Raw genomic sequence first — 14943 nt, 5'->3', positions numbered from 1 at the left:
TGCTAGCCTTGAGCTGAAGAGCTGAGGGACAGCACCCAGGCACAGAGTTCAAGCCCCATGACCAGCAAAAAACAGAAAACAAAACAAATTTGTTTCTTTCTGTAGGTACTGGGACTAGAACTCAGGATCTTGTACTTGCTAAGCAGGCATTCTACTACTTCTGCCATACCCCAAACCCTTTTTATTTCTCAGGTAGGGTCTAGTGCTTTTCCCAGATGGCCTTGAACACTGATCCTTCTACTTCCAACTCCCTTATAGCTTGGATCTGGCTTGGACCACATCTGGCTTAATAAAAGCACATTTTTAATGGTAAAATATTGCACCAAGCTAAGTAAAGCTGAGCAGGGCTTCCCCGCCTTTGCATAACGCTGTGCCATTTTTTACTTTGTGAGAGATATCTAAAGAGGAGAGAGAAGAGGGGACTAAAGGAGGGAACTCAGCAGCCAATGGCCTTTCCCTTCACCCTGGAAATGCTAAACCAAAACACAAAGAGGAAGAGGGAGGTGGGCACATGTTGGGGGGGGGTGTCCTTCGGAAGAGTGGGTAACATGTACAGAAACGTAACTGTTCCCAGTGAGTTTGAGCTCTTCCAGGAGGATCCCATTCCCCAGCTGCAGATACCAGACCCAGGGCCTAGGAAGAAGCCAGCCAGGAAATCTCTCCTCTGCCCCATGCCCATCCATTCCAGGGCATCTCAGTCCAGTCCAGCAGCCAACAGCTGGCTGGGTCAACAATCTGTGGGCAATCTGGGCCACAGAATAGGCACAGGAGGACAAACACAAGAGCCGGGGCTCCACCGACTCTGTGTCTAATCACTATAAGGCATTTGACAAGTTGTCACAGCGCACTGGAATGTTTTTTCCTCTCTGTATGATGATGGGGTTGGACTAGAACAGAACCCTGCTGGCACCACAGTAACCCCCATTTCTGGTAACAGGCAATGGAGTTTCCAAACAGAGGCCTATTGAAAGCCATTCCCTGCAACCTCAGCCAGGAATACTGAACTTTTCCCTCTGGTTCCGGCCCTCAGGCAACCCTGTCCCCTGCTCCTAACCACAGTGGAAATCTGTGAACTCATTTTCCTTCCCTCCCTGAAGCAAGGGGAAGGCAGGGAGGTGGAGAGGAGCCAGCCGCAGGGCAGCATGGGAGGAGGACATGAAGGAGGGCTGGAAGACTCAGCACAGAGGGTTGCTACAGAGGACCAGGATAAAAGACACAAACACCAAGATCAAACAAACCAAGCTTTATTCAGAAAAGCATACTGGTAACCGCCACTAAACTACTAGATGAGGCATACCCACCCCTCTCCTCATCTCCTCACTCCTCCTGTACCAACCCTCTCTTGGCCTTCAGAGACACTGAAAAAAATCACCTTCTAGGTCCACAAGTGGCTCCCAAACTTTGTGACTGGAAGCTACTAAGGTAGTCTTAAGATGGCTAGACTCCTGGTGTCAGGCCTACAAGACAAGCCCCAGTATCCAAGTGCTCTGGACCTGATAGGTGGTCAGACCCTTGGCACAGGCCCTGGAGGGTAAGGGAGGTGTGATGGCAGTTTTATCTGTCCTTCTCACATCTGGCAGAACTAAAGGCCTGCCAAACTGCTGGAAGCCAATCAGGAAGGCACTTCTGGAAGAGCCAGTGAGCTCTGGAATGCTACAGGTACATCTTTGTAGATGAGGCACTGGGAAGATCAAGATGCATGCTCCTGAGTAAAGTTGCCTGGACACAGACAGACCATCAGGGTCAGGGACCAAGAAAGAGACCTGAGCTGAGGGTATAGTTCAGATGGCGATCTTTAAAAAAAAAAAAAAAAAAAGAAGGAGGAGGAGGAGGAGGAGGAGGAGACGACAACGACCACGACTATGACAAAAGAAAAAGGAATAAAAGCTGGAACTAAAACGCATTATTTAGGAAATAGGCCACAGATCTCAGGTCCAGGTGTCCAGAATCTTTTGTCCAAATTATAAGAGAATCAGGAAGGCAGAGTCAGTCTTCCTTGGCACCACTCTTCTGTTGGATGATGTGGGCAGGAGGCTGTGGATGGAGGACCTCCTCTCTTCCACCTGTTCCACTGAAGTGAAGATTCCAAAACCTGCTGTTAGGCTCAAGCCAGAAAGGTGTTGCCAGCCAGGGTGGCAGGTCCCAGGACAGAGCGGCTTGATAGGCTCTGGGAATCTCTACCACCTCAGCAACATGGAAACCTACAACAGAAAGAAGTCCTGGACTGACAAGCTACCCAGATTTCCTAGCAAAGCCCACTCCAGGGCTGGCTGGCACTGTCTCTCATTGGAAATATCAGTCAACTCTCTCTGGAGCAGGGCTGTGAGGCCCAGCCTACACCTATGGGAAAAAATGTTCTGGGATTTCCCAGAGAGAGAGAAAAAAAACATGAAAAACATTTTTAGTGGGTAGAATTTCAGTTCTGCAAGATGAAAATAGTTCTGGAAATTGCTGGTGTGCCAGTGGCTCATGCCTGTTATTCTAGCTACTCAGGAAGCTAAGATCCAGAGGATTATTGTTCCAGGTTATCCTAGGCAGAAAAGTTCACTAGATTTCATCTCCAAAATAACCAGTCAAAATGCAAGGCTAGGGCTGGGAAGGTGGCTCAGGGGTAGAGTGCTTGCCTTGTATGCATGAGGCCCTGGGTTCCATTCCTCAGCACCACATAAGCAGAAAAAGCCAGAAGTGGCGTTGTGGCTCAAGTGGTAGAGCACTAGCCTTGAGCTGAAGAGCTGAAAGACAGCACCCAGGCCTAGAGTTCAGCCCCCATGACCCCTCCCCCCCCAAAAAAAGGCAAGGCTAGAGATGTGGCTTAAGTGACAGAGTGCCAGCCTAGCAAGCACAAGGCCCTGAGTCCCCCACCAAAAGCAAAGTGCTCATAGCGGGTGGGGTATGGTCAACTGGTAGGGAGTTGAGAGCATGGTCAGCACACATGAAGCCTTGGGTCCCATCCCCATGTAGTCTCTTATATTCTGGTTTCTAATACAGAGAAGGCTCTTCTTCAAAGCACAGACCTTCAAAGGATTTAGCAAAAAGGTTGAATTTTCACAACTGTGATTACTGTCACCCCTCCAACTTTCTCTGAATGAAAACCCTTTCATTTTAGGGAAAGGAAGTGATGTGCTTTTTTTGGGGGGGGTCTTTTCTTTTTTGGTACTGGGAATCAAAGCCAAAAGACATTGCACTTGCTAGGTAAGTGCTTTGCCGCTGAGCTACATCCTGGCCCTTGTGCTATGCTTTTTGTTCAAAATCTTATCACTCCTTCCAGAAAACCAAGGAATGTCTTACCTTAGAGATGACGCCAGCTGTTCACTGACTCCAGAGACTTCTCTTCCCTTTGGTGGGCACTGCCCAGGCTGCCAACTGATCACTCAATGCCAGGATGTCTTACAGCTGACTGTTACTACATAGGTAACTTGGGTTCCATTTTCTTCAACAGTATAAGGGAATGTTCAAGTTCACTTGTTCCCAGGTCTCTGGCCGGTGAGGAACCAGCTAGTTCCTTCCTTTCTGGGGAATGTCCTCAGTTAAGAGAACTTCCTTATCAGAAGAGCTTCCCAGATGTTCAGTAGGTTGGACTGTGGGCTGACATCTGAAGGTAGGTAACACTGGCCCAGGCCTAGATGCAGTTCATGCAGCCAACTCAACCTCTGTGCTTGGGCTTCTTGGACTGTAGGCATCCTGAGTCCTTGCTATGCTAAGGAATATCAGTCTCCAAAAAAGGAGAGAGTGTGCCATTGTCAAGTGCAGCTGGCTTCCGAACCCTCTCGCTGCTGGCTCCTCAGCCAAGTTTCCTGGACCAACAGTGCTGAAGAGGGCTGGCACCCGATTACCTTGGGCTGGCTGTTCCCCAAAACAGGCTCTGGGTAACCATCTGTATAAAGACAAATCTGGGGTGGGCCTCACCCCAACATTCGTGTTGATGGCGTGGAATCCCTAATGCACAGATCTGGAGGGGTGAGGTGGAGCGGAGGCTGGTGAATGAGATCTAAACAGACCACCTGTGGCATTTGGAGGCCAGGAAACTTAAGTGTGTTTGGGCTTGGCCTGCATGAACAAAGCCGGAGGAGGCAGAGGCAAGCCAAGACCCCACAGGCCTTCCTCATCCATCCCCCACCTCGGAAGACTGGCCCCACCCCAAGTCATCAAAGCACCCAAGGATGGGCAAGGAGAGCCTGCAAGATGTCTGCACAATGCCCAAATAAAACCCAACTTGGCAGAACTCATGGCGCATGCCGGGACCAACGCAGGCCTGTCCCCAGCCCCACCCGTGGCTACCAGCCGGCCATTTGCAGCACCTGAAGCTAGGACAGGGACCAGGGTCTGCGGAAAGGAGTGGCCTTCCGAAGGCCGGAGGAGACGGGAAGCAGGGGGCGGGGGTGCAGCTCTAAGACTGTTTCCAATTTGTGAGCTTCTCCGGATCTACGCGGCTGCGTCTGTCCACGTCTCGCTCTCAGTAGGGAAGGGGGAAAGGAGTTGCAAGGCTTCGCCTGGAGCTGCCAGGGGGGAAGCGGAGATTGGGGAGGTGTCTGGACCCCCCGGGGGCGCTCTGAGGGTGCCCGGAGACGGCTCAGCGGCCGGCGGCGCTGACATCCCGCTGGAAGTGCACGTCGGGGGTCCTGGATGCGGGCGGCAGTGGAAATGCAAGGCAGCGGGGAGGGTGCCGGGGCGCGGGGACGCGGGAGGGGGGGGGCGGCGACGGCGGGAAGAAGTCCGAGGGTTCCCCCGCGCCGATCGGAGCCTCGGTGGCCTCACACTACCTCCTGCTTGCCCTGGTAGCGACGGCAGCAGCCGTAGAGCGCAGAGAGCAGGTAGAGGCCGAGGCACAGGCCGCCGCAGACGGCGGCCGCCAGGAAGGCATGGTAGGCGCAAGGCAGTGGGTAATTCTTGAGGTTGCAATAGCTGTGGCGCTGGGTCTGGTCGATCATGACGCCCGTGGCGGCCCCGTAGAGGGCGGCCGCCAGCAGGTCGTGTGCCACGTTGACGACGAGCCAGCGCGAGCCCAGCACGGGCACCAGCTCGTACTTGCCCAGCAACGTGAGGAAGTAGAGGCCCAGGGTGAGCAGCCAGAAGAGCACCGACACGAAGAGCGCGAAGTGCACGGGGCCCTGGTACTTGCTGGTGGCGATGGTGACCCAGAAGGCGGCTCCGGCCAGCAGCTGCAGCAGCCGCAGCACGCCCAGCGGGCCGCGCAGGAAGGCCCGCTGCAGGCGCACGGCGCCCCGGGCGGTGCGCGCCGGGGGCGGCGGCTGGCGCGGCGGCGGCGGGGGCATGGCTCCCCGGCGCGGGGGCGGCGGCGGCGGCGCCCCGAGCAGCGGAATGGCGGCGCCTTGTTGGCGGGGACGGCCCGGCGCGACTGCCCCGAGTGCCCGCTGCGCCCGACTCCCCAGCCGGTTCTTCCCCCAGCCTCTCCCTTTCCCCCTACCCCGCCTCCCCTCTCTCCTCCTCTCTTTCTCTCTTTCCCTCTCTCCACCCCTCCACCCCTCTTGCCCGCCCTTTTCCCTTCCCCTCCACGGTCTCCACCCCTGCTCGCTCCTCCCGGCTTCCTGCCATCCCTCTTTCCGTCTCCATCTCCACCCTGGCGCGCCCCCCCTCCTCGCCTCACTCCCTGCTCTGATTCCTCGGTCTGCAGGCCAGGGTGGAGCGCGCCCGCACCCTCACCCCCCTAGCTTGCCACGGGCCTGCCCACCGCTGCCGCCCTCTCCGCTGGGCCCAGTTTGCTACATCTGGGGCTGTCCCTACCCGGCCTGTTTCCTGGGCTCAGGCCCAGCTTCAGGGGGGAAGCCAGCCTCGCCACTGTCCTCCCAGCCTCCAGCCAGGACCCTTTTTTTCCCCCTCTTTGTCCAGTCATTTTTCTACTCCTTGGCTTCTTGGCCCAGCTCGTGCTCCAGGGGCTGGGGCAGGGCAGGAGGGGGGATGGGAGCAGGGCCTGGTGCTAGACTGACCTTTCTCACCTGGACTTTTGCAATATCCTGCCCTGAGCCCACTGCATACTCATCCTGTCCGAAGCTGGCTGGGCTCAGGCGTTTTCACCTTGGAGGTCTAGGGCGAGCATACTTTAATATACCACAGGCCCCAACTGTCTCTCCAGTGGACACAAACGACAGTGACTGACCCCAGTCTTGTGTAACAGCCCCTCCAGGCCACCTTTACATCTTGTCTAGATTTAAAAGATGCCTTAATCTGGAATCACAGGAAAACCAGCTCCAGAAGATAACATAGCCCTCGTGTTTACCCAGCCAAACAGCCAGCTGAGGGTAATGAAGCCAATGATGTGTTGCATTATTGTTATTACTGTCCCAGTGCTTTGTGTGCATCCTCATTTAAGCTCAAAACAACCTAAAAGATACACACGACTATTGTCCTGGTTTTCCTAAATAGGAAAGCTAAGTCTGGAGCAGATCGGAACAGGATTCATATTTAAAATTCGTCTCTCTTCTCCTTCCATCAGATCCAACCTTGCTGCACTTGAGCCATTTTCTAGAACAGACCTGTTTGTTCCTTACATACTGGCACACCAAACACAGCATGGAGGTCTGTCTCTTCTATGTGGCATATTTCACAATCTATCCCCAGCCAACTTTCAACTTACTGGTTTTCCACTTCCTTCCCTTACCCAAGTACCCACCCAGAATGCTCTTTTTTTCCAAACAAACTCAAAATGTTCTTCATTTCTAGACCTCCTACTTAGCCTTCATTGCCCAGTTTAAATACTGCTGAGTTTTGTTCCTTCCTCCCATACTGTTAATTACTTGCTCTTCTAAGCCTCTGCTGGGACCATTCCTCTGAGATACTTCTACTTCTGCTGCATCATAGCCATTGGTTACCATGCCTGTCATTGCCTGGGCCTGGCACTGGAAACCCTCAGTAATGTGGGTGGAATTGACGTCTGAGTGGCACAGGAATGACAATAGAACTGAGAGAACTCCTCTAGTCAGGGAAACCATGTCTGCATCAGTTGTGCAGCAGACTGTATTGTAAAGCTAATACTGCATCTCCTGAGAAGCATCCACTGCTTTGGGGGGAACGGGTCTTCTATGGCTCCTCAGGAAGCTAATACTTGTTTGCTGCCTCCTCAGCCCACATAGTGTTTTGCGAAAGCTCTGAATGCATATAAAAATGAACAAACGGTAAGGCATAACCTCTATATCACCTCTTTGTGCCTCATCTGTAAAATAATTTTTCCCAGCAAGTAAATGTCAAGCACTTACTTAAGTGTTGGGCATGGTTTTAGGGGCTAGGGAGTCAGATGTGTGGTTTTCTAAACTGAATGCTTACTTCATGCTAAGTACTTTATATTCATTTTTCTTTTTTTTTGGGTCCAGTCGTGGGGCCTGAACTCTGGGCTTGGGCACTGTCCCTCAGCTCTTCAGCTCAAGGCTAGCACTCTACCACTTGAGCCACAGCGCCACTTCCGGCTTTTTTTCTTTTTGCTTATGTGGTGCTGAGGAATCGAACCCAGGGCCTCAGGCATGCAAGGCAAGCGCTCTACCACTGAGCCACCTTTCCAGCCCCTATATTCATTTTTCTACTTAATCCTTACACCAACCTATGCGATGACTCTTCGTAGCTGATTGGTCACTGAGGGGGAAAGCAGAGTTTAAAGGGATTAAGTTGACTGGATTCACAGAGCTGGTAGGGACAGTTTAAGCAGAAGTCCAGGTGGAACTGTCTCCACATCCACATTCCAAGTGCTTTTATGTCCTTCCCATGTTTTATCCTCAGCTACTCTCACGAGAACCCAGGAAGGGTAAGTGACTTGCCCCAGGAAACACAACTTGCAAGTGGCACTGATGGAATTAAAATTGATGCCAATCTTGGAATTTTTCCCTCAGCATCTTTTAACTCTAGGAGTTGACATCCTCCATGTCCTCTGAATGCTGCTCTTTACTAAGGCTGAGGCTTGGACCGGCAGCTAGTGGCTGAATCTGGGGGTACTGGACTGGATAATGGAATCTTTGTGAGCAGGGATACTAAGTGATACAAAGAAGAGAATCCTCTTCTAAAAAGGGGATCACCATGCTGCTGATCACATATATGGTATATAACATATGAGCACCGTTATATATTACAGACTGTGATAGACAATTTGCTCCAGGAAAGTTAGAATGAACTTGTGACTTTAAATGAGCATCATTATTCCACAATACTGTGAATTTCCGGAAATTAAGTAATCACTTAATCACGATCAAAAAAAAAAAAAAAAAAAAAAGAACCTTGGGGAAGGGAGGGAGGGAGGGGATGGTAGGGGGAAAACAATGGAGGGGGTAACAATGTTCAAGAGGAAGTGGAAGTGTACTCATTACCTCACTCATGTAACTGTAACCCTCTGTATAGTATCTCTACAATAAAAAAAATTAAAAAAAAAAAAATAAAAAAAAATAAAAAGGGGATCAGACTATGTTGGTTATGGTGCCACCTGGTGGTGGACCAAGCTTCAGCCACAGGAGACATGCCTAGCTCCTTACAAGGAAACATTCTACAGTGGCTTTGGGACCATGATATTTTTAGCCTCTGGAATCCTGAAAACATTCCAAGGGGTGATGGAACACATTCTCTGGAAAAGCATAGCCATGTAGGAAAAAAAATCTTGATTCCATCCAACTCAATAGATCTGGTCTGAGCACCTGTTAGATACAAACACCTAGCTGTTGTCCTGCACTCAAATGTTGGCACTCTGCTGGAAGTGGAAGAATGCTTATGGACATCAAAGAAGTAGAAAGGAGGGTTATAAAGAAAATTCAAAGGGGAAGAACTGGAGAGTCTCTAAGAGCACAGTGTTATTGAAGGATGAATAAAATTTGGATAAGCAGACATAGCAGACATAGGATGTTATCTTTGGGTATGCCAAGAATACAAGATTATATTTGCTCTTTGGCCAGCCATTCCTCCAGGTTGTGTTTGCAGCCAGAAACTTTGAGAGATGAAGGAACATCTTTTCCCAAAGAGGAGGCTTGTTTACCATAGGAATGGAGGTGGCAGGTACTTCAAGTTCATTGCTGCTCAACAAGGCCTCAGTCCATGTATATGCATCTAGGACTCTCCATACTGTCCCCATACGTGCTGAGGTGAAGGAGAATAGACCTAACTATGATGCTCATGCTGCCTTGTTTCTGACTCAGGAATCCATCCAGAGAGGATGGTTTAGCATCTATCTGTGAGACAATCACTGAAAGGTAAATCACTGAAAGGGCTCTGATCTAATCAGTGGATTCATCCACCATCAGAATTATAATTTGATAGCATTAGTGGGAGGTGATGGAAACTTTCAGAAGTGGGAGCTAATTGGAGGAAAGATGTCACTAGAGGTATGTCCTGGAGAGATAGGCCCTGGCTCCTGTCTGTCTCTCTGTTTCTGTCTCTCTGTCTCTGTCTCTCTCATACACACCACACACACACACACACACACACACACACACACACACACACACACACACACACACACACACTTATGCTTCCTGGCTGCCATAAAGTGAGCAGCCCTGCTACTGCCATGTGCTCCCCGCTATGCCTTGTTTCAGGCCCCAGCTGACCATAGATGGAAACCTCTGAAACAGAGAGAACTGAAATAAGTAATTCCTCCTTTTAACTGTCTCTCTCAGGTATTAGTCACAGTGACTGACCCTCCTAATATATGTAGTAGGCAGAGGGAAACATGCAAGCCAAAACAGGGCCCAGGCTGCTCAGAGAACAAAATAGTATGTTTGCTTGGTTGATTTTCTGAGCTCCAGGGCAGTGATTCTGGGTGTGTCCAGAAGCTGAGACAAGGAAGAAGGTGTTGCGCACCTTGAAATCCCATGATTGGCACTGGCTGTACAGAGTTTCTATTCTGTCTTCAGCCTCTGCTATGATTGAAGTACTGACTTCATGGACTCAGTCACATTTGTCTAATACCTTTTTATGTGTGAGGACCTTGACTGGCACTTGACACAAATCAGGTAACAGCAAAATTCATAGCAAGAAAACAGATGGGGACTGGGAAGGTAGCTCAGCCCTGGGTTCGATTCCTCAGCACCACATAAACAGAAAAAGCTGGAAATGGTGCTGTGGCTCCAGTGGTAGAACACTAGCCTTGAGCTGAAGAGCTGAGGGACAGTGCCCAGGCCCAGAGTTCAGGCCCCATGACCGGCAAAAAAACAAAAAAACAAAAGAAAAAGAAAACAGATGAAGCCAGGCACTGATGGCTCATGCCTGTAATCCTAGCTACTCAGGAGGTTGAGATCTGAGGCTTGCTGTTCAAAGCCAGCCCTGGCAGGAAAATCTGTGAGACTTTTATCTCCACTTAACCACCAGAAAACTGGAAGTGGCAGGGTGGTTCAAGTGGTAGAGCACTTGCCTTGAGGTGAAAAGCTCAGGGACAGTGCCCAGGCCGAGTTGAAGCCCCACGACCGACCAAAAAAAAAAAAAAAAAGAAAAGAAAAGAAAATGGATGAATATCAGGACCTAAGAATCTTGTCCTGAATTAAGTTACTAGACAAACATGGGGACAATTTTACCATAGACTTGGCATCATGCTGCAGTTGTATGTGTGCACTAGAAGAATCCTAAAAGACCATTTGTTCCAGGTTTCTCATGTTGTTAGAACCAGGCTAAGTTAAACAAATAGAGTACCAAAGAAAAATGAATTTTCCCAGGTAACCTGAGACACATAAGTACAGACTCCAGGAATGGAACAAACTGTGGCCTGGCATTTACTTAAATTTACAAAGTGAGGAAGAATAGGACCAAACTTGAAAGGCAGGATCTCTCTGTAGAGAAACAAACAAACAAACTCCAGGCTAGTCATAAAAAGGAAAATTCCAAAGATAAAGGTTTGAAGTAAATTATTGAATTAAACAGGTTACTGGAATTCAGTGAATAACAGTGAATCTCAGAAAGAGACAGAAAAACCTGGAAAGTGGTTTGATTTTGGATGTGATAAGTAAGAAGTTTGGAATGTGGTTTTTGCTTCAAGGACTTAGTAACTGTTTTTTAAAGTTTTTTATTGTGAAACTGTACAGAGGGGTTACAGTTACATGAGCAAGGTTATTACTTTTCTTACAGAGACTGTAATTGCTATTTCACTAACTTGCTTCTTTGATGGGAAGATTTGGGATAAGGACTTTGCCTTGTGACTTATGGCCTTGGTTATTGGAATGACTGGAATTATAATCGCCATTTTGTAATCACTAATGCTAGCTCTGCTTCTGTAACTTGCTTCTTTGCCAGTCTCGAAACTACCACTGGCCACCTGTGAGTGGCGCGCTACTCCCCCATGGATCTTGCCTTTAAATACCCTGATCTATTTGATTTTATTGCTGTTCTTCACTGTCTTGGTATAGTAATAATAATAATAATAGCCGTGGTGGCTGTTAAACAAGTCCTAGTTCTATTGACTGAGTGTTGGTGACTCCTTTTGCCGATCGTGGTTTGAGTTCCACCAGCCCCAGGAAGTGGGGATACTTAAATGTTACAGAAAAGTAGCCAAGACCTAGAAAGGGGAAGTGGCTGGCCCCAGATCAGACAGCTGGTGAGTTATAGGAGAGCCAAGTCTAGAACGTAGATTTCCTGACACACACTCCTGTGCTCACTGGGTGGCATCATTGGAGCAGCACCCATACGGAAGTTCCCTGACACTATAGGCAGGGCGTCTGTATGAGAACCAGGCCTGGACTACACACATCTAAAATCTTCCATGCCTGTTCCCACTGTGACTTCCACTAGGTTGTAAGAACAGAGGCTATCCAGTGGACACTTCTAGGAAGGGACCGGGTGGCTCTTTAGTTTGTTCATCTGTTCCTAAGGAGTCCCTGGGCTTTTTCCCGAGTCACAAAGCAGCCTAGATTTTAGGCAATTTGGGGGGTCACAGTCCAAGCCTGGGAAAGTAGTGAAAGATATTTGTCTTAAAAACTCAGTTCCCATTCCTCAGATGATGCTAGTCAAGGCCTGACAGGGACCTATAGATGCCAGCTAAGCTTACTTTTTTTTTTTTTTTGCCAGTCCTGAGGCTTGAACTCAGGGGCTGGGCACTGACCTTGAGCCCCTCTGTGTTCAAGGCAAGTGCTCTACCACTCTGAGCCACAGTGCCACTTCCGACTTTTTCTATGTGGTGCTGAGGAATCAAACCCAGGGTTTCATGCACTCTAGGCAAGCACTGTACCACTAAGCCACATTCCCAGACTAAGCTTACTTTTATCCTAAAACCAGGTCATCAGAAGAAGGACTAGACTGAGCATAGTGGCACATAATTACAGCTATTCAGGAGGTGGAGATAAGAAGGCTGTAGTCCAAGACAAATCTGGGAAAAGCTGGAGATGCTATCTAAAAATAAGCTAAAGCAAAAGGGGCTGGGGACATGGCTCAAGTGGTAGAGCTTACCTGCCTAGCAAGCATCAGGACTTGAGTTCAAACTCCAGTACTACTACCAAAGAAACAGAGACAGAAGCTAGGAAAGCAAAGGTCTGGAGGATGATAGATATATAGTGCTATTATATTGTATAAAACTCTGTTTGGGGCTGGAAGGTGGCTCAGTGGTAGAGCGCTTGCCTTGCATGCCTGAGGCCCTGGGTTCAATTCCTCAGCACCACATAAGCAAAAAGGAAAAAGCCGGAAGTGGCACTTGGCTCAAGTGGTAGAGCGCTAGCCTTGAGCTGAAGAGCTGAGGGACAGCGCCCAGGCCCAGAGTTCAGGCCCCACGACCAGACCAAAAACAAAAAAAAACAAAAACAAAAACTCTGTTTTATGGTTAGCCTTTTAAAAAAAATTTTATTGTAAAGATAATATACAGAGGGGTTACAGTTATATAAGATGAATACATTTCTTCTTTTTCTTCCCCTTCTTCCTCCTCCTCCTCCTCCTCCTCCTCCTCCTCCTCCTCCTCCTCCTCCTCCTCTTCTTCTCCTTCTCCTTCTCCTTCTTCTTCTTCTTCTTCTCCTTCTCCTTCTTCTTTTCTTCTTGTCATGAGGCTTGAACTCTGGGCCTGGGTACTGTCCCTCAGCTTTTTAGCTCAAGGCTAGCATTCTACCGTTTGAGCCACAGCACCACTTCCAGTTATCTTAGTGGTTTATTGGTGATAAGAGTCTCACAGACTTTCCTGCCCAGGCTGGCTTTGAACCACGATCTTCAGATCTCAGCCTCCTGAATAGCTAGGATAACAGGCATGAGCCACTGGTGCCCGGCTAAATTTCTTTTTGAACAGTGTTAACCCCCCTTTATTTTCTCCAACTTCTCTTCCTTTGTGCGTAGTCTTGTTCTAGGAACTCTGCTTGCTGTCTTAAAGTAAGTGGCTATTTAGTGTCGCTACCGCCTCGACCAGCAAGGAAGACGCGATTACCGGACTCTTCTCTCTGCAGTTTATTCAGGACCTTTTTTTAATCTTCTGACCCCAACCCCGGGGAGAATTCCCCACAGCATTAAGTACCCGCTGGGTAGCCAACCCTGATACGCCACGTGGGAACCACCAATAGGTTCAGGTGCGGGGAAGCAAGCCAGATTCTTTGCTTTAGCCATATCAGGAGTTGTTTACCACAGAGAGCACTCGCCATCGGGAAGGCGGAGGGCGGAAGCTGGCACCATCTTCCAGGTGCGGCCTCTCGCAGCTCTCTACAATTTAGGAAAGTCCATGTGATAGAGGACAGGCTGTGGGCAGCCTCCTGTTGCTGAGAACAGCCACCCGCTAGCAAAAACAACAGTTATCCCTCAGCCTCACAACTGCAAGGAACTAGATTCTGCCAACACCTTGAATAAGAATGAATTAGGATTTTACCCCCATTAAGCCTCTAGTATCCAAGGCACAGCACATATCCAAGGCAGTATTATAAGGCCCTAATCAAACAACCCAGTTAAGGTCTGCCCTGTCTCCTGACCCACAGAAACTGTACCGATAAATATGAATTTTAAAAGTAGGTAGTAATTTCCTACTTCGAAATATTAAAAGAATGAATATACCCAAGTATTCAGTAGCAACCAATCCCACCATCACCAACAAGTTGGATCCAACACTTAATCTAGTTTCTACTGGTTTTTTTTGCTTATGTCAGTAATATGGACCATTAAAATTCAGTCCCACTTTCCAATTCAATGCAACTCTTGCCATGTCCTCTGATCTTCTGTGCTGGTGGCTCAGTCCCTGCAATATGAAAATGCTGATATATGAGGGTTGTGGTTTGAAGCCAGCCTGGGTAGACAAATCTGCAAGACTTTTATCTTCAATTAACCAGCAAGAAGCTGGTAGAGGTGTGGCTCAAGTGCCAGAGTCCCAGGCTTGAGTGAAAAAGGCAAGCAAGAAGCAGAGTGCTAGTGGCCCATATGTGTAATCCTAGCTACTCAGGATGCTGAGATTTGAGGGTTGCTAGCTCAAGCAGGTAAGTCTGTAAGACTATTTCCAATAAATACTACTCAGAAAAGGCTGGAAGTGGCCCAGTGGCTCAAGTGGTAGAGCAGTAGCCTTGAGCAAAAAGAATCTCAGGCCTACAGTCCTATTTTTTGAATTGGGACTACGATAGAAGGCTCAGCAATCAGTTCAGACTGCCTGACAAAACACTTTACCACTTAGGTCTTCAGACTCAGCAGATCCAATCATACTTGGTGTCCACATGGCAATAAGGGATTGTTTACCAGCCAGCTTTGCCTCCTTCCTCCTCCTCTTCCTCTTTCTTCTGTTAGCAACAAGTTTGTTCAGGTATCCAATGGCAGTGAGGTCAGAACTAAGCCTTGGTAATGAGTCATAATTGGCTTCAGATAATCACAGTACTCCAATTCCTCTTTTGCAATGACTGGTTTAAGACTGAATATACAGATGCAGTTCCAGATGACAAAATGTGAGGATAAATTTAATTGACAAATTTGAGGAAAGAATGTCCTCATTAAATAAATCTGGTTTGTGGACACTGTCAAGAGAATGAGAAGACAAACTGCACGCTAGGAGAAAGCATTTGCAAAAGATATGTCCGGTAAAAGAATTTG

The 14943-nt window shown here is 48.7% G+C and overlaps 1 protein-coding gene across 1 annotated transcript; it reads right to left on the bottom strand.

The window, feature by feature from the left end:
- Window positions 1–1228: 1228 nt before the first annotated feature.
- Window positions 1229–5389, bottom strand: LOC138826194 (MARVEL domain-containing protein 1). The gene is made up of 2 exons (XM_070021351.1): window positions 3289–5389; window positions 1229–2201 (listed from the first exon to the last, which is right to left on the bottom strand). The coding sequence occupies exon 1, from the start codon at window positions 5271–5273 to the stop codon at window positions 4752–4754; it is 522 nt and encodes a 173-aa protein (XP_069877452.1). The 5' UTR covers window positions 5274–5389; the 3' UTR covers window positions 1229–2201; window positions 3289–4751.
- Window positions 5390–14943: the final 9554 nt, after the last annotated feature.

The sequence above is a fragment of the Dipodomys merriami genome, unplaced genomic scaffold, assembly GCF_024711535.1.
Source record: "Dipodomys merriami isolate MVZ:Mamm:240054 unplaced genomic scaffold, mDipMer1.0.p SCAF_14, whole genome shotgun sequence".
In the NCBI taxonomy this organism is placed as follows: Eukaryota; Metazoa; Chordata; class Mammalia; order Rodentia; family Heteromyidae; genus Dipodomys; species Dipodomys merriami.
Note: the sequence above shows the minus strand (reverse complement) of the source record. Positions and strands in the feature narration are given on the sequence as shown.

Coding starts and splice junctions, on each gene's coding strand:
- LOC138826194 (XM_070021351.1), bottom strand. CDS start 5,273: ATGCCCCCGCCGCCGCCGCGCCAGCCGCCGCCCCCGGCGCGCACCGCC.